The 27,023-nt window shown below is 34.6% G+C and overlaps 1 protein-coding gene across 2 annotated transcripts in view; it reads right to left on the bottom strand.

Moving 5' to 3' along the window:
- Window positions 1–27,023, bottom strand: part of PCMT1 (protein-L-isoaspartate (D-aspartate) O-methyltransferase) — a 44,289-nt gene that overhangs the window by 3,352 nt on the left and 13,914 nt on the right. The window contains exons 2-7 of one of the 2 annotated variants that reach the window (XM_074187808.1): window positions 22,311–22,415; window positions 20,922–20,953; window positions 16,692–16,796; window positions 13,752–13,872; window positions 11,822–11,907; window positions 3,736–3,952 (exon numbers count right to left, since the gene is read on the bottom strand). In XM_074187808.1, the coding sequence (XP_074043909.1) occupies window positions 3,773–3,952; window positions 11,822–11,907; window positions 13,752–13,872; window positions 16,692–16,796; window positions 20,922–20,953; window positions 22,311–22,415 (629 nt within the window). In that variant the 3' untranslated portion in view covers window positions 3,736–3,772. The remainder of the gene's footprint in view (window positions 1–3,735; window positions 3,953–11,821; window positions 11,908–13,751; window positions 13,873–16,691; window positions 16,797–20,921; window positions 20,954–22,310; window positions 22,416–27,023) is intronic. The other variant, XM_074187807.1, reaches the window with a different exon arrangement.

Here is a 27,023-nt window from a genome sequence, read left to right as displayed (position 1 = left end):
ATAAGAATTTCCTTGATTTGGGCCTCCCAATAAAGTTACTAAAATCTAAGATACTCTCTAGATTATCAAGAATAACAATTTACATTTATATTGTACTTTATAAGTGTTTGGCAGACATTCTTATTTACTACAAACAATCCAGTGAAGTTGTAGGGGAGAAGGGGAGAAGGGAATAAGTATACCCTGAGTGATAGCTACTATTATCATCCTCATTTTACAGGTTAAAAAAATGAGACAAGCAGAGGTTAAGCAACTTGCTCAGGTTCCCACAGCTACTGAGTGTCTGAATTTGAACTGTCTTTCTGATTCCAGACTGAGCCCTCTCTATACACTGAGCCACCAGCTGCCTCTATAGGTAGAAAAGGGTAGAGATGGGTTTATTAAGCATCTTCTATGGTCAAGGCTAAGTACTACACAAATATCATATCTCATTATTAGATATTATAGCTATTGGGAAACAGATTTGCATATAGAGACACTGAATTAAGTGGTGGTTCAGGATTCAAATTAAAGCATGTAACAAAAAGTCAGTACTCCATCACTTAAGAGCACTAAGCTTGAGGAAAGTTTTAAAAGGTGGATTAGATAACTTGGAGAAGTGCTAAGAAATAAATTAATCATTTGCAGAAACCAAAGGACAGTTATTAACTCTTTTCAATCTCCATGAAGAAAGTATATGTAAGAATTTCATCAAAACCAGAGCAGAAACAACCAAAAATTGTGTAATTATAATATAATAACCAATCTTGGTCTCAGAGAAAAGATATGTACCTCTCCCTTCCTTTGATGGAGGGTTGAGAGACCATGGATAAAGAATGGTATGTACATATATTGTCAGATACTGTCATTATGTTGATACTGCTTAACTGTTTCTCTTGATAAATATCAGGACTGTCCAAAATGCAGCATGTGGCCCAGGGTGATTTTATACAGCCCCCTGTGGATTTACTAAAATTAAAAATGCTTTAGTAAACGCAGCTGAGCTACCACAGAGCTCTCACTAAAATGGAAAATCAAAATATATTTATTGTTTCAATAAAAACTTTTGAAAGTAAGACTGGACAGCCCTGGTATTATATAAATTGTACTCACTAGGTCACCGGGGAGAGAGAGAATGTAAATACAGGGAAATGGTTGTGATATTTTTTTTAAAAGTATCACTATTTATTTCCATAAACTTTAAGCCAGATAAAAAGTAAAAAAAAAAAAAAAATTGTAGTGAAGGTTGCTAGAGAATTAACAAGCATTCTTTCTTCAGAATATCTTTTTTAGAAGAGGGTAGATTATTATCTAATAGAAATGGTTCAAATGACTCTGCCTGAAGAGATATAGGAGAGGAAAAAACCAACTAGATGACCTACCAAGATTTGTTCCAGACCTAGATTTTAAAAGCAGCATAGGCTTTTGGATACAAAAATTTCTGCTCTCAATACTTCTGTTCAAATTCAACCTTCTAAAGTATTTTATTTTATAATATTACTCCCTCAAAAATACAAGCTAAAAGAGAAAACCTATTTAAACCTATAGAATTTGTTTGATCTGTAGGCTTAATTTTCTTTGTAATATACTCTAAAGTACAAATTTATTTTAATATATTAATTTTAGTTAATTAGATTAAACTTAGATTTAAACTATATTGTTCTTGATCTATGGATTTGGTTTCAATAAAATGCACTTATTTAAACAAAAAGATCAAATACAGATCATCTAAAAAATGAACTATAATTCTTTAAAAATTATTCCCAAAAAATTCATTTAACATGAATGTACATGTATAAACTATATCAGATTGCTTATTGCTTACTGTCTTGGGGGGGTTGGGAGGAGGAGAGGGTAGGAGAGAGGAGGAGAGGGTAGGAGGGAGAAAAATTTGGAACTCAAAATCTTATAAAAATGAATATTGAGGGGGGGCGCTAGGTAGCACAGTGTATAAAGCACCAGTCCTGGAGTCAGGAGTACCTGGGTTCAAATCTGGTCTCAGACACTTAATAATTACCTAGCTGTGTTGCCTTGGGTAAGCCACTTAACCCCCAGTTGCCTTGCAAAAAAAAAAAAAAAAAAAAAAAAGAATATTGAGGGCAGCTTGGTAGTGCAGTGGATAGAATACCAACCCTAGAATACCAACCCTGGAATCAGAAGTACCTGAGTTCAAATCCAGCCTCAGACACTTAACACTTAGTTATGTGACCATAGGCAAGTCACTTCACTGCCTTGCAACCCCCTCAAAAAATAAAAGTATTGAAAGCTATCTTCTTAGATCAGTGTATACCATGGAAACAATGTAAAGACTAACAGACTGCCTTCTGTGGGGGGGTGTGGGATGGGAATGAGATTAGGGGAAAATTGTAAAATTCAAAATAAATAAATAAATTAAAACTATCTCTGCATGTAATTGGAAAAAAATTATTCCCAAGAGATAGAGAAAAGTTTCTATGGTATGCAAATAATACTCTCACTCCCAAAGTTTGTGATCTTTTAAATAGTAAACATTAAAAGTGTTAAAATACTTAGCAACTTAGCAATTACTATAACATCTTACAATTTCTCATAATCCATTACCTTCCTTTTCCTTAAATACTTTAAAATTGGTTTAGTTTCAAAGTCTTCAAAATTATACTTTTTTAAAAAAATGTAATGTCTTCATTTTAAAATTCTAAACAAAGTATTAATTGTACAAGTTTCCCCAAGAGAAAAAACTGAAAACTGTTACTAAAGAACACCAAAATTCTACTCAGCAAGTTTCAGTAATTTGATATGGCATTATTTGTATATTTTAGTTCTTACTGAACTCTACAATTACTTATACACACTAGTACCAAATAAAACTGCTGACAGGATCATTTGTATAATTATATGAGTTTACTTTTAGTACAACTGTCAACAGCAGCAGGAATACTACTACAGTGTTATTCTTTTCGGGTCTGGCAGCTTGAGCTTAAGTTCAAGGCTAGGTTATTCTAACCACAGCCAGGTAAAGGGTGGGCTCAACCAGAACAACCACCTCAGAACAAAGGGAAGCATGGACTGAGTTTTGACTCATTTCTAAATTCTTGACTCTTACAGGCTTTTGTAACTGGGAGATTCAGCACTACTCCAACCAAACTACAGCTGATGCTCTCACACTCTCTCTTTCCCTCTCTCTAAAGACAGGAGCTTTGGACAGCAGGGCTGAGGGGATAGAAGGCAGGATCAGGGACAAGAGGCCTGAATTCTGACTCTAATTCTGAGCCTGATCATGGCTCACATCTCAGAACCTCCATTCTTTTTATCTGTAAAGCAGGGGAAGTCAAATTTATATGACCTACTTCTTGGGGTTGTAAAGAATTATTATGCAAGCCAATGAGTAGGCTATTATTACTCAAATAATAATTATTTTATTTACTATCAAAAATAACCTAGACCCAAACTTGATAAAGTCTATGATAAATGATTCCAAACCTCAATTATCCTAGCACTTAACACTCCACTACAGCATTTTAACTGAACTCCAAGGAGATACATAAATCTCTAAAAGACAACTGTATAAATCCCACTATGCCACCACAGCCATACCCAACTTTCCAAAAATATGATCAACAAAAGAAGTGCAGACCATGCAATGATTTTTCTTCATTTTTAATGTAACAAATTCATGATGTCATAATGAAGAGGACCACTTTTCAAAGCATGGAGTAGCAGAAAGGTGAACAGAAGTAGCCCTTGTTGTCTAACTGCTTAAAATCCACACCCTTTCACCTTGTACGTGTGGAAGAAGAAAGAGTGGAATTGATAATCACTTCCACCTGGACCACTGCTTCTCTTTATCTGTTAAAGGCACGTATATCACCCCCATCAGAGGCTTCATTTTGACGCTGCCGTCTACTAGCTTGTCATACTGTTCCAGCATTTGGTTTCCACCTGCAGGACCAACTGGTAAAATCAATCTTCCACCAGGCTTCAATTGATCTATTAGCTAAAATAAAGTAAAAATAAAAACATGAGTTATCTATATTAACAATCACCTTTTTGAAAATGTCCATCTACTATACTTCTAAGTACAACACACAAACTGCACAGGGATTTTTTTAAACTACCTTTTTTAATACATCAGGAATTAAAGTATAATGGTTGTTGTGTATACCAATCTATACCCTTTAGGGAAAAGCCAAATATCCTTCCATGAACTACAAAAAACTACAAGTCTATGAATCTCTGGGTAATGAAAATAATGGTCACTTCATTTGAAGTGCCTTGAGCCTTTAAGTATCTAAAGCTAAGACAGTTCTGAGACCTCAAGTCAAAAGCATATAGACAGAAAAGGTTATTTAAATATAAAACATAAAACTGAAAATGCCATAAAATTCCTAAACTATAATCATCTAGAAATTGGATCCTCAAAAGATTCCTGATCAGATCAGAAAGGAAGGCAAGCCAAAGAGAAATTATGACTCTCTCCAAGTTTAAATCCTGCCCTTCCCCCCATTTTTACTAAAAGAAAATTTCTGAAGAGACTAGGAAAATTTGGCAGAAAGTAATTTTAGAAGAGGAATTCTTAACTTTTTTTATGTCTTGGATGCCCTTGACAGTTACAAACCTCCTTTCTCATAATAATGTTTTTAAATGTATAAAGCACAATACATAGGATTGCAATGGTAACTAATTATGTAGAAATAAAGTTGTCAAGATATTAAAACATACCCCAAGTTCAGAACACATTTTATATTAATATTTTTACAATATACTTAAAATTCCAAAAGAATAAACTATCTAAAATAAAATATGTTGAAAATGAGATGGAAAATCACCTACTTCACAACTATCAGATCAAAAGAAAAATACAAAGCCAAACAAGGGATAATGGAAATTGAAAAGACAGAACAAACAATTTTGATCATATTAAATGAAAAGAGGCTGGATAGAGACCTGAACCCTTGGTGGGTTGCAAAGAGTTGGGTGGCTAAAAAACCAACTACTGACAATGTAATTTTTCTTGATGCCTCTTCTAATAAGACCAGTTGCAAACAAGTTGCAATTTGTACCAAAGGATGGAGTTTCTTCTTTGGGAGTTCGATACCTGGATTAAATCAAATTCTGGCAGAGCCACCCCCCCATCCCAACCCCCAATACAAGCATGGTTACACAAACAAAAATCTATACAGCTAGATGAAAAAAGTTATGGGTTAAAGGGGGAAAAAATCATTGCATTAAATATCTACAGAGAATGTACACATGCATGACTAAGTCATTCTCCAATAGTTAAGTCATCAAAGAATAAGGACAGTTAAAAGTCCTTAGTCACAAGAGAAATACAACTTAAAACAAGACTGGGGGCAACTAAATAGTGCAGTGGATAGGGCACCGGTCCTGGAGTCAGGAGTACCCGAGTTCAAATCCAGCCTCAGACACTTAATGATTACCTAGCTGTGTGACCTTGGGCAAGGGGGTTACCATTGCCTTTCAAAAAAAAAAACACCTTAAAAAAAAACACAACACTGGATTTACTGTCTCTCATCCCAATTCATAAAGATAGTAATGTTGGGGTTGTGGGAAAATAAAATACACTAATAAATAGTTGGCAGACTGTTCAATTAGTGAAATTTTTCTGGAAATAATTTGGAATTATGGAAGAAAAAATCATTAAATTGTTCATACTCTGATCTGTGACACACTATCCCTTCACAGGAAATGAGTGACTAAAAGATCCCAAATATAACATATAACAAATACAATATTATGCAATAGCAAAAAGAAAAAACACAAATAAAGTGAATGAAGTCAACCAGAATGCAACAGGCATTTAAGTCAACTACAATGCAAATGCTAGTTCTATTACTTCACTCTACATAATAATTACCTAGCTGTGTGGCCTTGGGCAAACTACTTAATTCCATCGTCTTGCAAAAACTAAAAAAAAAAAAAAAAATCTATTACTTCACTCTCTCATAGCCACCACTTCCACTTCAAGCCTTCATCAATCATCTCTTACCAGATATCTCTACTTCCAGGTTTTCCTCCTTCCAAACCACAATCTAGATGTCAAATTATTAATATTCCCAAGACACAGGTCTGATCATGCCTTCAGAGCTTTGAAATTTATTTTCCATCATCATCCTTCACACATTGTTTTAGATCAAACAGGCATAAATCAATGCTATTCCAAAAGTTGGTACTTTATGGGGTCAACAAAGAGTGGGACATGATTTAAATGAATGAACTGCAACTGGAGTCAAGACAGGGACTCTTCCAGGAGCACCCTGAGGAAAGGTTGACCTAGAACTAATAAATCCTTCTTCCCTCCCAAAAAGCAACTGAGAACTAGAGTCCCATGACAAATCACTAAAGACATCTTAAGACCTGCAATACCCACTTTTGAAGCTTATATTGACTATTTTTTTTTTAGGTTTTTGCAAGGCAAATGAGGTTAAGTGGTTTGCCCAAGGCCACACAGCTAGGTAATTATTAAGTGTATGAAACAGGATTTGAACCCGGGTACTCCTGACTCCAGGGCCGGTACTTTATCTACTGCATCACCTAGACACCCCTTATATTGACTATTACACAAAACTAATTTTAAAAGATAATCGGACTAAATAAAGCCTTAGTTGTAAACGTGAATAATGGTGTGGCAACTGCCTCCAAAAAGGATAAATTAAGTGTCTGAGGCTGGATTTGAACTGAGGTACTCCTGAATCCAGAGCTGGTGCTCTATCCACCTAGCTACCCTACTCTTGGAATTCTAAAGTGTTATTACATAATTCGAATACACAAACTCCAAATGTTAGAAGTGGAACAAGGCTTACACATCTAACTTAACACCTTTTGTTTTGGATAATGGAACTGAGATGCAAAGAAAAAGGACTTGCTTAAATAGCCAAGTTCTCATTCAAATTCAGATCTCTTGATTCTCAAACTATTGATTTTACTAGTACACCACACTAAAGTACTAAGACAAATTAATTGCATGGAAAGGAATGGATCATATTACATAGAAGAGATCTTTGTAGTTTGGGGGGTTTTTTTTCAGGTTTTTGCAAGGCAAACAGGGTTAAGTGGCTTGCCCAAGGCCACACAGCTAGGTAATTATTGAGACCGGATTTGAACCCAGATACTCCTGACTCCAGGGCCGGTGCTTTATCCAACTGCCACCTAGCCGCCCCAGATCTTTGTAGTTTTTAATTAACTTTGTATTGGGTACCAACATCAAGGACTACCTCAAATCATATGTAATTCAAACCTTAGACAAAGTAAAATGGATGACTGTGACTATGATCATTATCAATGTTTATTTAATGTGATCAAATTCAACAGTATTTAAAGCCCCAATAGAATAAGTATTTTCCCTAAACATGTCTGATATACTCACAAGCCTTTTCCCCTTTCTTCTCAGCCTGTCCACCCATCAAGGTATAATTCAAGTTACTTCTCTTATTCCTCCCTTCAACAAGTTTCTTGTAACCAGCCCAAAAGAAACTCTTGTTTTCTATGATTGCCTCTAGGCCTTCCTGTCCATGGCCCTTAGCTGACCCACACTTATTATACACTTACCAGGTTAAGAACTAGTCCTGTATTGTAAACAGAGTGTTGGCCTCAGAGTTGGGACCATCTTGGGTCAAGCTCTATCTCTAAAACATCCTAAAACCCTGAGAAAGTCACTCTACTTCTTAGTATCCTAGAGCAATTCTCTGAAGGCTTTAGGTTTCAGAAGAGCAGAGGACACTGAGGAAATTCTCAGCTATGAAATTAGAGACATGAACATAAAAGAAATTTACAGCACTCTTTTAGAAGTTAGGAATACAAAGACAAAACCACAATAGTCTCTATTCACAAGCACTTAATATTCTGCTGGGGTAAAACAATGTGAATATTATAAATTAATAAAAGTCAAAGGAAACCTGAAGAGGAGAAAAACACAAGAACTACCAGGGATAAAGGAAATCAATGAGTTGAGCCTCTTAAGAATGACTCATCATTCAATTTTGTTGAATGAAGAGTTTAGGAAAAAAGGGACAGTAAGAAAAAAGGCTGGGAAAAATAGGTAGGAATTAGATTGTTGAGGGCCTGAATTGCCTGAATGGCCAAGCAACTGTTCCACTTCTAACATTTGGAGTTTGTGAATTTGAATTATGTAATAACACTTTAGAACTCCAAGAAAATCCTATAGGCAACAGGGAAGGAAATGGTTAAAACCATTTAAATATGATCTTGTTTTCCAACAAAACTAAATTTCCAAAGGGCAAGTGCCACATACTATTCCTTTCAGCACCAGTCCAATGCTATGCCCAGTAGACACTGAGGTGCAGTATGACAGAGCATAAGTCTGAGACTTTGAGGATGAAACCTTGAATTGAAAGTCCTGTCCAAGTGGAACCAAGATGCTAGAAACTCACCACTCCAAAAACTCCAAAAGCCATGAAATTATGACTCTAGTCAAAATTTAGAGGGGCAGAACCCACAGAAAGACTGAGTGATACAATTTCCTAGTCCAAGACAACTTAGAAGATCCACAGGAAAGGTCTGGAAAGAGTTGAAACGCAGTCAGGCTGGAGTAAAACAGTAAAACAGTCCAGTCTTCCAGGAACAGTCCACGGGAGGCCAGGGTCCCTGGGGGCACCTGGGCCCATGGCAGAGGGGGCAGTTTCCAGACTTCTTGGCCCAGAGATCACCAGGGACGTCTTGAAGGACAAGTGAGAGAACTCTGCAACACCACAGTGAGCATGGAGCCCCTGCCAGCACCAACCTCAGAACAGTTCTTTGGTGGGAACCTATGCTGGGAGCTACCCAGCACTTCCACAGTGCTCAGCCCACCGACAATAAGGGGGTGGGGAGAGACTGCAGAGGCCTCCCTGCTTTCCCTGGGACTGGACTCTGCTCTTTGCCCCACTAAGATACAGGTCACTTTCTAGGACCCCTACTATCAGCTCCAGGGCAGAGGGGAGGGCCTGTGATCATCAGAGCACAGGCCAAGAGAGCAGTCAGAGCCTCTCAGAAGACCTTGGAGGAATTAAGGTCCCTATGGGGTTGTCCCAAAGACCCCACAAAGTCTTGGAAGTGTGACAAATCAGTCATAGGCTGAGAAAATGAATAAACATCACAAAAAGAAGAACCTGACCATAGAAAATTACCTTGGTCCCATGGAAGCTCAAAATACACACTAAGAAGATGATAAAGTCAGAGAAATAGGAAATGGGCTCAGGCTAAGGAAGAGCTCAGAAAACATTTTGAAGAGCAAGTAACAGATGTAGAAGAAACCACAGGGAGGAGAATTGAGAGCAATTCAGGTAAATCATGAACACCAAGCCAGCAGCTTGGTGAAAGAAATCCAAAAAAAATACTGAAGAAAATAACATGTTAAACAGTTTAAGCCGAATGGAAAAAGCAACCAAGAAGGTAAATGAGAAGAATGCCTTAAAAAGCAAAATTGGCCAGCTAGAAAAGAAGAAAAAAAACTCCTTTAAATGTAGAATAGAGATAAAGGAAGCTGATGATTTTGCAAGAAATCAAGAAATCAAAACCAAAAGAACGAAAAACTAGAAGAAAATGTGAAAGATCTCATTGGAAAAACAGCTGACCTAGAAAACAGATCCAGGAAAGATAATTTTAAAATTATTGGGCTTCCTGACAGTAATGACCAGGAAAAGAGCCTAGGTTTCATTTTTCAAGAAATTCTCCAGGAAAATTCCTCTAAGATCCTAGAAGTAGAGGGTAAAATTGAAGAAATCCATCAATCACCTCCTGAAAGAGATCCCAAAAGAAAAGCTTCCAGAAATATTAAAGCCAAATTCCCAAACTCCCAAGTCAAAGAGAAAATACTACAAGCTGCCAGAAACGAACAATTAAACTACTATGGCACTACAGTCAGGATTACAGAGGAGTTGGAAGCATCTACATTAAGGGCTTGTAGGGTTTGGAATATATTCTGGAAGACAAAAGAGCTTGGATTACAATTGAGAATCAACTACTCAGAAAAACTAAACATCCTCTTTAGGGGAAAAGATATACTTTTTTATTTATTTATTTTTTAGGTTTTTGCTAGGCAAGGGGGTTAAGTGGCTTGCCCAAGGCCACACAGCTAGGTAATTATGAAGTGTCTGAGACCGGACTTGAACCCAGGCACTCCTGACTCCAGGACCGATGCTTTATCCACTGCACCACCTAGCTGTCCCTGAAAAGATATACTTTCAATGAAACAGGGGCCTTTCAAACTTTCCTGTTGAAATGACCAGAAGTGAACAGAAAGTCTGTTCTCCATGTACAGGACTCAGGTGAAACAGAGAGGGTGGATGAGAAGGACTATGAAGGATCTAAGGATGCTGAACTGTTTGTATGCCTGCATTGGAAGAAGAAATTGATAACTCATATGAACCTTGTCATTTGTAAGAGCAGTTAGATGGAGCACATATTGACAAGGCACAGAAGAGAGTTGAATGTAATGATATAATATAGTTTAAAGATGGAGTCAATGAGTGATAAAAGAAGTACTGGGAGGAAGGGAAAAGAGAGGAAGAAAGGCTGAGATATTTCACATAAAGGAGTCAAGAAAAAGTTTTTGCAATGGAGTAGAAGGGGGGGAGGTAAGGAGGAATGAATTAGCCTTCATTCTCATCAGAAATGCCTCATAGAGGAAATAACATAATAGGGTATAGAAATCTATCTTACTCTAGAGAAAAATGAGATGAAAGGGATGAGAGGATAAGGGGGACAGGGAAAGGAGGGGGAGTAGGTGATAAAGGAGAGGGGAGATCATGGAATAGGGTAGTTAGATACAACATATATCTGAGCAGGGACAGGGTAAAAGGAGAGAGAGAAAAGGATAAATGGGAAAGGGGAGGAATAGAATGGAGGGAAATACAGCTAGTAATAGCAACTGTGGGAAAAGATATAGAAGCTACTGATGGACTTATGATAAAGGCAACTCATCCCAGAGAAAGAGCTGATGGAATCTGAACACAGATTGAAGTACATTTTTTTCCTCTCTCATCTCTCTCACTTCATTTTTCTTGAGGTTTTTCTATCTTTTTGGAGGGAGTGTAGTTTATGCTTACTTTCATAACAAGATTACTGTAATAATATAAAATAAATAAAACCATAAAAATGAAAAGAAAAAAAAAAGTCCTGCCTCTGTGACTGGAGTCAAATTTCTTAGCCTAGATCTCAAAGCAGAATAATAAGGAAAATGTTTTGTAAATTGTTAAGTACTACATACACACACACACACACACACACACACACACACAAACACATATGTATCATTTAAAGTTTCCTTCCCAGGAATGCTAAAAGGGCTGTCCTAATCCCTGGGCTATTTAGATATATTAAGAAATATGGCTTGAAATAAACTATACCATAAGAGAATATGGTTAAAATAACAATTTTTAATATTATTTCAATAAAAAGTTACGTGAAACAGATAAACTAAGAGTCACCTTTATATATATCTACTACTAGAAATGAAGTCTTATAGGACCTGTGATTTTGTCAATGTGGATAATCCCTCCCAAACTCAAATTACAACCTTTCTTCAATGGAAAAGACCGTCTTTTTTGTTGTTGTTGTTTTTGGGTTTTTTTTAAGGCAACAGGATTAAATGGCTTGGCCAAGGCCATACAACTAGGTAATTATTAAGTGTCTGAGGCCAGATTTGAACTCAGGTACTCCTGACTCCAGGGCCCGTGCTCTATCCATTGTTCCACCTAGCTGCCCCCAGAAAAGACTGTCTTCTTCAAAAGCTTCTGTGAAACAAAAATTAATCACGTACAACCTTTCAGTGACAAGCTAGTTTTAGTTTTCATATGATAAACAGGACAATAATCTAAAATAAAAGAAACAAAAACAAAAGGCTTACTGCTTGGGGCACAACGGGAGCTGCAGCTCCTACATGAATAGCATCATAGGGAGCTTCTTCGGGGAATCCCAATCTTCCATCCCCCACTGTAAGAAAGAACAGTTTCATTTTGAAATCTCTACAAAGAAAATTAACTATAACAAGGAATTACATTATTTAGTTTATGTAGTATGATTTTTAACGTGATCAAAATTAAGGGTGGATGGAAGCTCCTATAGTGTAATCTATCCATCTTAACACAAAACAGTGTCTCCTACATTAAAATCAAATGTACCAGAAGGAAATTTTGAGTTTTACTTCAAAGTATCTATCACCAAAACTTTTTTTTATCAAAATATTAAATTCATTGATCATAAATTTACTTTAAAGTTTGTTTTGTCGACAAAATAGTTAGTCAACTCTCTACATATATCCATTTTCATCCTCTAATTTCTCTGCACAATTCAGAATGCCTTTCGATTTCTTTTATTGCTCTCTCCGACCGTATATTTTTGCTCTCCCCCCAAAATAAAACCAAATGTAACACCCACTATCTCTGAAATTAATACCTATTAATTTAAGCCATAAGTTCCTGTAATATATATATAGTGAAGTATATCATTAAACAGAATGAAGAAAGGGTTTTTATTTATTTTTAATAAAAAAAATCAGGATCTGTCCATCACAGGACACAGTTTAAGACCTTTACCTGAAAAATGAATGATGTTTATTTGGGTAACAGTAACTAACAAAGACTTGATAATGACTTGCTACCCGCTACCCTATTGGCTCAGCCTGACCTCCACCCCACAATAAGTCTAATAATCGTCAAACAACTTCTAAAATTGTAACTCTTCAAAATAAATTTAAAAAACTTACTTCTCAAAAAAAAATTAATTAAAAACTTACTTCTCTAACTTCACTTTATCTCAAGAGATAATACCCACAAAAATTTTTTTCTAGTTTCTAGCCCACAGCTTGACTTCCCAAACCCAAAATTCAGCTGTCTTTCTATATTTTGATGACTCTATCTTAGATTCAGGCATATGTTTAATGCTTCCTACATATTTGCTTGCTGTTCTGTACATATATTTTTCCATATCAGTATTTTCTGTTTTAGATTCCAAATCTCTAGTGTGAAAGGGTATAAGATCTACACAATTACTTCTGCATAGCTTGGAGAATTAGGTGAATAAATATTTTTGATGCTGCTGCTGGAAATGCATCTAAGGTTTTATGAGTCCATATTAATTTGCATAAATCTAATGATTTTTAATCAAGAATGACAATCTTGTGCTTCTCTTTATAACAATATTTTTCAACAAAAATACTTTTTCTAATGAAGTCATTTGTTTAGAATAATGAAGCTAAAGACACTGTACTTCCATTTTTGTTCCTTGTTCCTAAATAAGTAGTTTCCAATGGCATATTTGTACTCATTATTCATTCAATAATAAACAGTAACAGTATTTCAATTTCCAAAGAGTAACCCGGCACATAACAACTAATGCCATTTAACTCAAAGAAAATTTTAATCATATCATGGGAATCAATTACATAGAAACAAAACTAAGTGAACAGTCAGAAATCAACTAGCATGGAAGACAAAGCAGGAGTCAGAGCCATCCAGGGAAAGAAGCTAACAATGTAATATAAGATAATAAGATTTAGAGATGAATGGCACCTACACAATTGGAATTTAAAATAATGAGTGTAATTATGTGTCACTGACATTAAAATAAAACAATGCTCTTAAGCAAGGGTAAGTAAAATTTTTCCCCCTCTCTAAACTCAAACTTTCTAATTCTGAAATAAATTTTATTTTAAAAATTCTATTTTCCTTAAATGCTAATAAATTTATAGTTACAGTAATTACAAAAATATTTATTAAGTTTTCTTATACTCATCAACCAAATTACAAAAATATTTATTAAATTTCTCTTATACTTACCAACCAATTTGACTCGTCCTGAAGAAAAAAATGTCGGATCATCCTTTTTGACGTTATTTATTGAGTCATCTACTAACTCCTTGATGTGATCAATTCCTATGACTTTTCCAGTAGCACCAACCTAAAAAAAGTCATTTGGTAGCTTATTGTATTTTTTATTCTCTTGAAATGTCAGTAATGTATTTCCTTATCTAAAATTTTCACTGTTGTGAGAGAAATCAATTACAAATTTTCAAGGACAAAGAAAAACTTCACAGCATTTTCAGCATTTTCATGCATATAATTTATCAACTACCTGATTCAATCTTTTTCATGGCCAACTTCTCTAAGCAATTATGTTTAATTTTTTTTAAAAAGCAATGAAATAAAAGTTTCGATTAAATTGAAACTTTTTCAAACAAATTATTTTGTACTATTTAAATTTTGAGTACAAATTTTGAGTATCACACACAGTGATACTGGAAAAAAAACTGCATTTTCCAGCATTAAAGGGTCAAATGATTATTTACTTCATTACTGGACCTTCCTTCTTTTAAGAATTGAATTTAAATACTATAATAATATAGTTTAATTTCAGTTACTGAAAGAAAATGCCCATTCAGTCTCTAAAAGGCCAGCAAGAGCAATTAACAGTGAGCCTTTCTCCAATCTCTCCCTTACCTAGAGTTTCCCTTCTCCTAACCCCCTATTCCTGACCAGACCCTGACTCACTCCTCCTTCATGTACACAACACCTTATGCCTATACCCTTCTTCCCAATCTAAGTTGACCAAAATCCCAAAATTAAAAATTACTGTAAAATTAGAATGAGACTTCTACTTCATAAATGCTCCACAACAGAGGCTTCCAGTTCAATCGCTAGAGGTGTGTCAGAAAAGAAATAGCCATCTGATATGAAAAGTAAAAAAAAAATCTGTCAAGGAACTTTAACCTCATGATGTTTGACTTATTGTCAGGTAGGCTTTGCCCTTACTCCTATTATATCTATTGTTAGGCAGAACTGTTTTGTTTTTGTTTTGTTTTGTTTTCTTTGGTAGGCAATTGGGGTTAAGTGACTTGCCCTAGGTTCCAAAAGTGACAGTAAATGTCTGAGGCTAGATTTGAACTCAGGTCCTCCTGACTCCAAGACCAGTATGCTATCCACTATACCACCTAGCTACCCCATTAATACCTCAAGAAAATCAATAGGATTAATATAAATATTCTAGAATTTCCAATTCTGGAAAAAAGTTCTGAAAAATTTAAGAATATGCTATTATTAGCAAGTCAAAAAAGTAATAAACATACTAGTCACCATACATTCATTTAGCTCAAGGACTTTCTTTAATATGTGATGACAATTAAGGCTAAAGCCAAGAAGCTCCCACAAAGAAGTTTTCTCTTTATAATGCTACCTACAATCAAATTTTGCTTTTTTGATGACAGCTAGAGTTCAAAGAGTCAGAGAATTATTGTGTGTTGGTTAATCCACTAACACCATTTAGTCATAAGGATTGCAATCACCCAGAAAAATCTGTAATTAGTTTTATATATATATAAAAAGCAAGACAGCAGAATGACTAGAAACCATGAAGACTTACAAGCCTATCCTGCCTGTGATGCACACTTGTCTGTATAACCCAGGGATAAGTAACTTTACCTCTCAAGTCTCTTGGTATTCTCTAAGGCCATGGTGGCAGAGAAGGTGCTGACCTAAACTGGCAGAAGTTCCTTGCCAGGAGCTTCCTTGGTAATTCCTCACCAATGCGATTTCCTCACCAATGAAATCACAGATCCAGTCCCTATTAAAGTCGTTATTAATGGGTTAACATAGAAATAACATAAACCCAAATTTAAGCCCCAAGATCTAGAAAATGAAGATCAGAAAGATTGAAATTAAATACATATTTCAGAGGTAAATTAAGGTGGCTCATTAGATGTCAGTCAATATAATGCAAATTTACCTCTAAGATGGTGACCAGGATGGAATGATATGCATAAACAAAATTTTAGTACCCATCCCTCTAATATGTATAGAAAAAGGAAAAGTACACTAAGTTTTTCCTTCAGTATCCAGAAAAGGGAATGCCCTGAATAGCCAAGAAATATTTTACTATCTTTGGCAAGTATATGGTTATGGATGACTAAAGAAGAAAAAGGGAGCTCACAAAGATATAGGAACTTCATGATAATATTGCTTAAAAACTATCCAACCTTATGTTCTGATTATAATCTGGATTTCTCTACTGAGGAATAGAATGAATGTCTGGCTTCATTCAGTCTTTCTGGAAATTATTCCTGTGATCATAAATTAATTGGCATGTTTATTTGTAAATTAATTTTTTATTGTAATGATTAGGGTATATCCATTGACCTCCAAAAGAACGAGCAAAAAATTATGAACCAGCAAGGCTAAAAGACCAAACCATCACACCATTAACAGATGGACACTGACCTTAAAGAGTTGACAACTACCTTCCTCTGCAAGCATCAACCATTATATTTCTTTAAAAATTTAGGATATATTTTTATGAATTTTTATGCCCTCATTAGTGTTTAAGATTTCTGAGGATAAAAAGTATTTCTGTGTAGCTTCCCCACTGTACTGTGCACATGGTAAAACTTTCATGAATATTAAGCATTAAACTTTACAAATACTTATCTTAAATTTAGTTGGATCATAATCATATATAGGAAACTGTTAAAAAAATAAATTATATTACTGTAGTTTCAGACCTTCACTAAATTCTTATCTAAATGCCAACGCAGAATACAGAATTGAAAGGACAGCCTAAGTTCAGAGTAGACTGTCAACAAAGTATTTACCATAAGGCAATGAATATTTTTGGCCAAAAAAAATTGAATTAAATAGTCTCCTAAGGCATTTAGGGATTGTGTTGTACACATTGAGGAATACCTTTATTATCAAAGTCCAGGGTCAAAACAAAAACAAATCTCTTACCATACGGGCAAAGCATGCAGTAAGGATTCCACTTCCAGAGCCAACATCAAGAGCTTTGGCTCCCTCATGCAATTGATCAAACAGAAGTTCTAGAGCATATGCATGCTAACAAAGAAAAATAGAAAAAATGCTGTAATTACAGTTCATTTTATTTCTTTTTTCCTCACAGTTCTAAGTAAACCATTCAAATGGATTTTAAATAAAATTGGTCAATTTTCTTTATAAAGTAATAACAACAGGATGTATATTTCTTTTTAAAACACATTTTCAGTTTTGATGGTTTTATTTTTACATTATAAAACATCCTGAGATTATTTCCACTCATAACAAGTAAAGCAATTAGGTGAAAACTGAATACCACATCTCAAAGTTCAGGTATTTCTGTAGTGTATACCCACTTTTTTTTTAAATTAATAGAAATCTATTTTCTTGCCCATCCATCCCAACCTATTGTTTTAAATGGAAGTAAATCTCTTATAATAATAAATATACAACTAAGTAAAACATTCTACCAATGGATGCACACAAAATTGTTTATATCTCATCCAAAATCTATTACTTCTCTGAAATAGAGGGCTTATTTTATCATTGATCCTCGGGAATAATGAATAATCATTGCATTGATCACAATTCTTGTTAGTTTTCAAAGTTGTTTGTTATGTACATTATTCTGCTTGCTCTGTTCATTTCATTTGATATTTATTTATAAAAGTCCTCAAAATTGTTTACTTGTATAATATCTGATGCTATATTTCTCATCTTTGTACTAGGTATTTATAAAATAATTCTCATTTTTGAATGTTCTACTAAAACAAAGGTATTTGGTCAATATTTGGTCATTTCAGTTCTATGGTTTCTATACTACTCTAAAATATGTTCATGAAGTAAATACGATACATATTATATAGAAATATATTTAGAGAATGAAATAGTTATTAATATTTCACAATTTTTTCCTTTTATACTCATAAGAAAAGCACATTTCATATGAAAATTTATGACTGAAAATATTTTGACAGTTTTTTGTAAAGTACTAAACATTTGTTATTTATGGAGAAAAGGGGAGTCAAGTCAACAAGGATTTATTAAGTGTTTATCATGTGCCAGAATAATGCTAACCCAACTGAATTTTTTAAAAAGACAAAAATATGATCCCTGGACATGTTCTCCATGGGGAAAAACAAAAGGCAGAGGTAGGAGGAAGTTACTGAACCTCCATGAGGAAGGAAATGACAAGATGAGACCTATGCTTTATTAAAAAAAAAATCACTTTATAGTCATGCAGAGAAAATGGACTAGAGTGCGAAGAGATCCAAGACAAGGAGAACAGTTAGAAACTTGAACTAGGGCTGTGGCTGTGGGACTGCAGAGAAAAAAAGCTGGAAGACAGAAATGACAAGAAGAAATGACTGGACACTTGGGATAAGAGTGAGGAGCTGAGAATGGTGCAGGAATGTTAGTCTAGGTGACTGGGATGACAACAGTTTCTTTGACAAATAGGGAAGTTCAGAAGAGGAGAGGGTTTAGAGGAAAAGATAATGAGTTCTGATTTGGAAATGGTGAGTTTGGGACATCCAAATCAGCAATGTTCAGAAGGTCACTGGTGTTGGATTGGAGCTTAGGAGGAATTAAGTTTATTTATTTATTTATTTTGTAAGGTAATGGGGTTAGTGACCTTGCCCAAAGTCACACAGCCAATAAGTATCAGGTGTCTGAGGTCACATTTGAATTCAGTTCCTTCTGACTCCAGGGTCAGTGCTCTATCCACTGCACCATTTAGCTGCCCCAGGAAGTTTAGATACAAAAAACCAGGATTTATCTGCAGAGGATAAATTAACCTAATAAAATAACCATTTGTGTTAGTACTGAATGAAAAAAAAAAGGATGTAGGACAGAGCCTTGTGTATCAACCACAATTAGTAGATATGACAAGGATAAAAAGAAAAAAAAAAGACTAAAGGAATAGTGAGACAAATTAAGAAAACCAAAAGTGAACAATATCATGAAAGTCTTCAGGGTATCCAGAGTATCCAGGAAGATATGATGATCAATCATCAGTGCCAAAGACAATGGAGAGGTGACCAAGGATGGAGAAAAAGTCATTAGACATGTCAACAAAGGATCACTGGTAATTTTGGAAAGGAATATTTTAATTGTCAAGACTACTGAGGGTTTAGAAGTGAGAAGGAAAGAAATAGAGGCACTACTTGTGGGCAATTTTTTCAAGGAGTTTAGCTACTGGGGGGAGGGGAAGGATTAGAGATAATGAGAATGATTAGAATCTAATGAAGATATTTAAGGGTGGGGGAGATATCTTCAGGAGTACTGCATCTTGACCTCCTCTATGTCCTCAAAAGATTTTGTTGCTATTTAGAGAAGATTAGTACTTACTCAATTAACAAAAATGTAGCATAACTAAACTGCAGTCAAAAAAAAATCATAAACAAAAACCTAGAGACATTAATGATGACCCATGTCCATAATTTTCAATAACTATGAACAAATATATATGGAGAAACATTTTTTTTGGCAAGGCAATGGGGTTAAGTGACTTGCCCAAGGTCATACAGCTAGGTAATTATTAAGTGTCTGGAGCTGGATTTGAACTCAGATCCTCCTGATTCCAGGGCTGTTGCTCTATTCACTGCACCACCTACTGCCCTGGGAACTGTCTTAATGGATGATCTAGACTCAAAGTCAGGAAAGCTTGAGTCACCAAGCCACTTAGTGTCACAGAAAGTGCTGACTGATCTGTATTGAAGGGGAGATTTTCCTTACTCAGGAGTTTCACATACTAACAAAATCATAGATCCAGTACCTATATATCCATATCTAATATCTATAAAAGATTATAAAATAATTTCCATTTCAATTGAACCTTAAAATTCTAATCTTTAATATATTTGTTTGATAGCACTAGAATTTTGTGTTCATATTAGCTGTTCAATGAATATCTGATTATGCCACTACTGGATAAATGGTATTTCTTAACTAAACATAAATTTTGGCATAGGGTCTCTGTTTTAAAATGACACTTGGGCATATTACTTCAGGATTATAGAATCAGAAAAATCAATGAAGTTCAAGTTAAGAGATTCCAAGTGAAAAAATACAAAAATAAAAAATGTAGACTTTACAAATAGGGACATTTTATTAATTAATGCTACAAGCTTCAGAGGTAGAGTTTTAAAATACAACTGAAAAATATAGGAAAGTATAGAAATAAAAGAAAAATTTTATCTTGTTTTACTGAGAACTCAAAATCACTATATTTAAGACTGTAATACAAAACAGGACACCAAAATCTTTTCAAAAGATTAGAAATTCTCCTTTAATAATAATTATAAACACAGACCAAAATTTTAAATTTAGTTTTCTTGGTTTTTTTGCAAGGCAAATGGGGTTAAATGGCTTGCCCAAGGCCACAGCTAGGTAATTATTAAGTGTCTGAGGCCGGATTTGAAATCAGGTACTCCTGACTCCAGGACTGGTGCTCTATCCACTGCGCCACCTAGCCTCCCTTAAATTTAGTTTTAAAATAATAGTACTATCAGGTAATTTTTTCCATTAACAGATTACTCAATTAACACAAATAATAAAAAATAAACCATGGGTTCCCCATATAAGTACCCAGGAGGGAGGATGGTAGAGGTCTAGGAGCTAGATACCAAGCCTTTCCCTAAGGAAAAATTACAACTCTTCCATGCTGAAAAGCAGGCATTGTCTGAGCATTCCTTTTATATACTGCTTGAGTTCCTTAACTAACTTTTAAACTTTGCCAGTATTCTTACTTATGACCTGTAAACAAAAGTGATGAGAATCAGGATTTTATCTTTAAATTGAGGTACATAGCTCCAGCCTAAAATGCTGACTAGGGATTAGAGTAGTTATTGTTCTAAATTCTTAAAACATAGACAGACAGATACACACACACACACACACACACACACACACACACACAAACCACCTCTCCTTCCCCTGACCTCCAACGATCTCTAAACAATAAATTATGTAGTTTTTGCAAGGTTAAAACCAAAAATTCTAATAATATTTTTAAATGGTAATGTGATACTATTAATATTATAACATAAGGATAAGTATAATTTTCACATTAACAAAATGACAATTAAAATTTTAAAAAGTATTCTCAAATCATTTTTAGCAAAAACACTAAAAAAACAGCAAAATTTATGTCAGCTCATATGCAAAGATGATCAAATTTAAACTTACCATGTGTGGAGCACTGATTGTTGCTTGGAAACCTGTAAAACAAGGAGAAAATTAATATTTTATGTTCAGTTACAAAAAACAATAGCTTAAGGAAAGAATTTGTTTTGTTTGACTATCCATTTTTGTTAGAAAGATTTTTCTTTTCAATGAGAGAAGATGGAAGAGAAAACAAATTTTTGTTAATTGAAAAAAATTAATTTAACTGTTAACAATAAAGATAATGACTTGCCCACAGATTTCTTTTAGTTTCTGCAAACCACCACTTTAATTCTGTAATTCTGTCCTTCAGAAATTTTAACGTCTTCCTTTGTATTGCTCCAGAGTACAACTTTGTAGAAATTAACATTAGACAATTTACATACTGCTCTTAAAGACAAATGAAAAGTTTCAATATTCTAAATGTTTCTATCAGTTTTTGCAAAGCAAAAAAGATGTTTTAGCTTTATTTCTCTCAAAGTTACAAATACTGATTTAAATGACTACAAATCACTGACCACCTTTTCCAAAATCAATTCATTACTTCATATTCCATTTTAAGCCTAAGTACACCTAAAAAAGAAAAAAAAAATGATTTTAGAGAGAAAGAAATTTGAGCAACTTGTTATATTACCTCAAAATTCTATAATACTATTCTTAATTTGCCCAAGTATAGTCCATCAAGTTCGGTGTCTTATCAGTTTACACATTCCTGTCCTCAGCATAATTATATCCTGTCAGTTGCTTCCTCCACAACTTATTTACCTGCTTCCTCCTCTGAAGCAGTTTTCACTGAGCTGTGGTAGCAAGTGCCTTCGGGGTTCAGAAGTTCCCCAGAATCTTCTCTGCTGGGTGTTACAGTGCTTCATTTAAGGAGAAAGCATGACAGTAGGTGGACAGAATCCTGAGGCACTTCTAAGCCTCAAAGGTGCCTACTGCCAAGGCTCAGCAGTTCAGCAAAAACCTGCTTCAGAGAAGGAGGTAGATAAGGAACTTTCTAAAAACAAACAATCAAAAAACTCAAGAATAAATGAAGCAGAGAGGAAGATAAGAACTCTTGTTATTCTTAGGTCTTCTAAATATTTGCTAAAAAAAAAAATTATAGTGCCATGTAGAAAAACTTAAGCGATAATGGTTAATGACCCCTACACATTAGTAAATATTCAATGAAAAGTACAAATGTTTCCCATATTATCAGGTTTTTAAAAATAAGATTTTTTTATTAAAACTATGAGCAAAGAAAAATTTGTAACAATTTGATTAATAGGACCTGATTAGGAACAAAATTCAAGCTACAAAGGCAACACTACAGAATGAGTCAAAGAATCCTTAAAGAATCTTGTCACCTGGAAAACTTAATCATTTAAGAATTAATGACTAAAGAACAAAATTTTCTGGTAGTCCAAAGCTTACCTATTGATTGCGGAGAATCCATGTAGGGATTACATTTAGCATAGTGAGCACGGTCTGTGGCCAGCATTACTTCAAATACTTTCTCTGACTTGATTATTCCATTTTCTGCAATATATAAAATATAAAAAGATTTTACAACAAAATATAAAAATTTAGGTATTTAAAAATTCCTTTCACCCAGTTTTTAAAAGCAAAAAAAAAATTAATCAGCATTATGGGGAAAAAGCACAGGTTACCTAATCAAAACATAGCATATACTTAATAAAATATCTAACTTTTAAAAGTTAGATAAAGACATAACTCATGTGACCAGAGTGATAGATGAAACCTTAACCTATATGGAGCCAAAAGAAATGAATTCAAATTGTGATTTGCTTCTCTCCATAAAAACATGAGGGGGCTTAGGGATTAAATAATCTCTACAGGTCTTTCTCTAAATCCTGTTCCCCATACTTTTAATAAGCAATAATTTCTTATTATTATATTTATTCCACAGAGAGTTTTGTGAATACAAATATATTCAGTTTTTATATTGGGGACAGGATGGGAATCATGAAGGAAAAGATCACAAATGAATATATTTTATTCTTTAAATCAAGCAGAAAAGCAAAAAAATTTTTTTTAGGGTTTCTTTTTTTTTTTGCAAGTCAGATGGGGTTAAGTGGCTTGCCCAAGGCCACACAGCTAGGTAATTATTAAGTGTCTGAGACCAGATTTGAACCCAGGTACCCCTGACTCCAGGGCCGGTGCTTTATCCACTGCGCCACCTAGCCACCCCCAAAAAGCAACATTCTAATCAATGGAAAATTCAATCTAAAAATAAAATGGTCTAAATTTTACTCATCTACATTTTAGAAAAAACTTATTCATTACAAATGAATAAATACAAAGTAATTACAGGAGATAATAATACGAATACCAGTCAGAAATACCATAATACGAATACCAGTCAGAAAAGACTTCAGGTGGGAATTGACACACACCTGAGCAGTGTTCAAAAGACAAGACAGAGATTCTAAGAGAGGTGAGGAGAGAGCACACTCCAGGAACAATGAACAAGTTTGTGCAAAGGTTCACAAATAATCTAGTCTGGTTTAGGCTGAACTCGTGCTAAAAAAAAAAAAAAAAAACATAGTGGGAGTCAGACTGTTGGAGGGCTCTAAATGCCAGGTATAAATGTTTCTCTCATCCTGGGGGGGGGGAGGCCCGGAAAATTTGTGAGTAGGAGAGTTAACACAGTCAAACGCTAAACTTGAAAATATTAACTTGGCGGCTGTCAAGAGTATGGATTGGAAAGGAAACTAAAATTTGCAAATATCCCAACAAGAAAAAATGCTAAAAGCTTGAACTATTGTAAAAATTAAATGAGCAAAGAAGAAATGTGGATGCATGGACATCTATCAATCAATCAGTATGCCTACAGAACCAAGCACTGTGATGAGGTCAAGTCGACTTGGCAAGGTCTTTGAGGTGAGGAAGAGAGTGGGATCAAGAGGAACACCTGAGGCTGAAAACCTAGGCAATTGTTCAGATAGGGTGCTCTTTAACAGTCTTAACAGAAACAGGATGTTTGGGAGTAGGGTGAGTTTTGAAAGCAGAACTGCTTTGCATAAGTTTCATTTAGATGCCTATGAGACACGTAGAAGGAGCAATTCACAATACGGCAATAGAATTCAGGAAAACATGGCTGGACATAAGGATCTCAGAGACATCTGCAAAGAGGTAGCCATTAAACCCACAGGAACTAATGATTTTTAATTAAGCAAGATGGTCAAGAAAGAAGAGCTGAGAGTCAAGGACAGAGCCCTTTAGGATGCCAGTAAATGAATGGCAACTAGAGGAAGATGTGGCAACAAAAGTGAAAAGGAGAAGGAAGATAAGAGGAGAACCAAGGGAGAAGAGTTGTCTGAAAAACTAGAAGAGACTGAGTATCCAAGAGAAGGTAAATAGATAGTGTCAAAAGCTACAAAGAAATCAAAGATTAGGACTGATGAAAAAGTCATTAGATTTTGACAATTAAGAGATCTTGGTAACCTTGGAAAGAATAAAGTAATCATATTTTTGCATTTCTAGAACTTATCAGTGCCTTAAACATAATAAGAACTTAATGAATATTCAATAATGATGATTATAGATATGCTGGAAAGGTAATAGTGGAATAGAATATTTTAGCAGTTTTGACAAAAAGAATTGAGGGCATTTCAAAAAGGGAAATTGGCATGTACAATAATTATGGAAAAAAATATATGGACCATGATGGTTTTGGCCTGATCAAGCATGTAGGAAAGATCAAATGGAAGAAAACTGTCTATTACTCAGATAACAGAATGCATTTTGGACCTATACAACTTGCCCGTCATTATGTCTCTAGAATAAGAATATAAAGAGACTGAATTAAACCAACAATTAAACAGGGATAGAAGAGTAGGCCTTTAGGAAACTGCAAAACTCCAATAATGACTAAGAATTTCCTGGAAATAAAGGATCACCTTTTTAAAGCCAGTATTCTACTAGTATTGTTGAACTGCAAGATATGAATACAAGAGTCTCTGAAGAAACGAAAATCATGGAAAATTAAGAATCTATGCGAGCAGAGGAACTCTGAAGTAATAAAATATCATCAAGGAAATCTACAATAAGATGCCTAGTCACATGGTGAGAGATGAGAGGTAGAAAGTCAAAGTGTTCTTATGGTATCTCACATTGGATATTAATAAGGAATGCACTGAAAGGAGCTCCTGTGGTAAACTTATTTTAGAAGAACATAGTCAAGTGTTTCACAGGATAAAAAGAAATGGGATAAAAAGAAATGGATTGCAATCTGAATCTTTAGAGGAAACAAAATTAATAAGGGTAAAAATTCTGAGGTTCTTTTGTTTGGCTAGAGCAGAAAATCTAAACTGGGAAATAAAATGAAAGTAAGATAGATTACATGATAAATTGGTACTAGAGATAATTACCAAGATATGAAAAAAAATTGAATTCTTTACAAAAATAAAGGAAGACTTCTATAATAAGAGTTCAAAATTTGTGGCTGAGACATGTATATATAATAAAATGGTGATAATGAAATACTGTACAGATTTAATGCTAAAGCAAATTACCAAGGGGATATTTTATGTAACTAAAAAAGGAAGCAATAAAAAGGCTAAGGAGCTCAAGAGAAATAATTTGAAAAAGCAAAATAAAAAAGGAGGCATATAGCATAATCAGACCTAAAACCAAATCACAAAAAAAGTAACTAACTATTTAGTAGTGATTAAAAAATAGAAAACTAGATCAGTGAAGCAGAGGATTAAGAGCAATAGCCTACTTTTTTTTAATAAAGCTAAGTACGTAAAGTACAAGAAAAAAGTCTCCCTAATTGTCAAGAACTGCTAGGAAAACTAGCAATTGGGGGTTGACATAAATTAGATTTAGAAAATTAATAATAAAAATACTACAAATCACTAAAAATAGGAGAAATGAACATCAAAAACAACCCTTAAGCTATCACTTCACACTCAACAAACAGGCAAAGATGACCAAAAAAAAAAACAGTTATGTTGGAAGGTTTGTGAAAAGATAGTGGTACCGATAATACAATTTAATTCTGTGAACTGGGTCAACCATCCAGCAAAAATTTAAATTTAGACAAAGAAAATTAAAAGTTCTAATATTAGGTATTTATATATTTACTCCTGATGCAGTCTGAGGCACAGGTGATGAGACAAGGTTTCAAAAGTGAAAAGAATTTAACATCAAGACTCAGGCTGTTAAGGGTCAGATTAAGTTTCATTTCACAGGTACAAGGCTACTACATCTGGGTTTACTCCCTAATGGATAAGCAGCTGGCAGGGAGAAAAACTAAGGGGTACAAGAGATGGCATATGTGCTGGAAGAGGGGTAAGGGGAGGGGGCTACCCAGCACAGTGAAGAGGATTATGTCAGAGTATTCAGGGATAACAAAGGCTCATTTTGGGAAACAGATAGCTAGCAGTTTATTATCACATTGGGTTCCTGCCTCTGTTTCCCTGTCCTTGTGCGATCCTTCTAATCTCTGTGGCTGAGGAACATACTGCACAGAGGGCTATTATCAATTCAAGGTCTGGTATAAGGGAGGACTTTTCTCAGAGTAGCAGGAAGGAATACTATAAAAACATTTTTTTTCTCTAGCATGGGCTCATGATGCAGTCTACTATATAGAAAGGCACAGTTTTAACTACTTGATTTCTGCCTAGCATTTCCACATCAACACCCCAAAAGGGGGGGGGGAAAGACCAATATCACCAAAATGTTTTTAAGAGCAAGAAAAATAGGGACTCACTGAATTAAATTGTGGTCCAAAAGTAATTGAATATTATTGTGCCGTAAGAAATAAATATAAAGGAAAAAAAAGCATGGGACACAAAGCAAATAAAACTAGGAAAAACAATACACATAATAGTAACAAATGTAAAGAACTGTGGCAATCAACAAATGAATTCTGGAAAACTACAAAGCTTGGTCCGAAAGAAGAAATATAAGAAGGCACTTCCCCTCTTCTGCAGCAATAGGAGTAGAATACAGCATATTATTCTGTTATATTGATCAGTTTTGCTGAACTGTTTTCTCCCCTTTTAATTCTTGATTATAAGGAATGGCTTCTCTGGGAAGGGGAGAAAAAAGGAATATATGGAAAAATGTATAAAATGTATAAATGCAAATGTACAAAATATATAAAAAGAAAAGTGA

The sequence above is a fragment of the Macrotis lagotis genome, chromosome 5, assembly GCF_037893015.1.
Source record: "Macrotis lagotis isolate mMagLag1 chromosome 5, bilby.v1.9.chrom.fasta, whole genome shotgun sequence".
NCBI classification, from domain to species: domain Eukaryota; kingdom Metazoa; phylum Chordata; class Mammalia; order Peramelemorphia; family Peramelidae; genus Macrotis; species Macrotis lagotis.
This window is presented reverse-complemented; position numbering and strand designations above follow the sequence as displayed.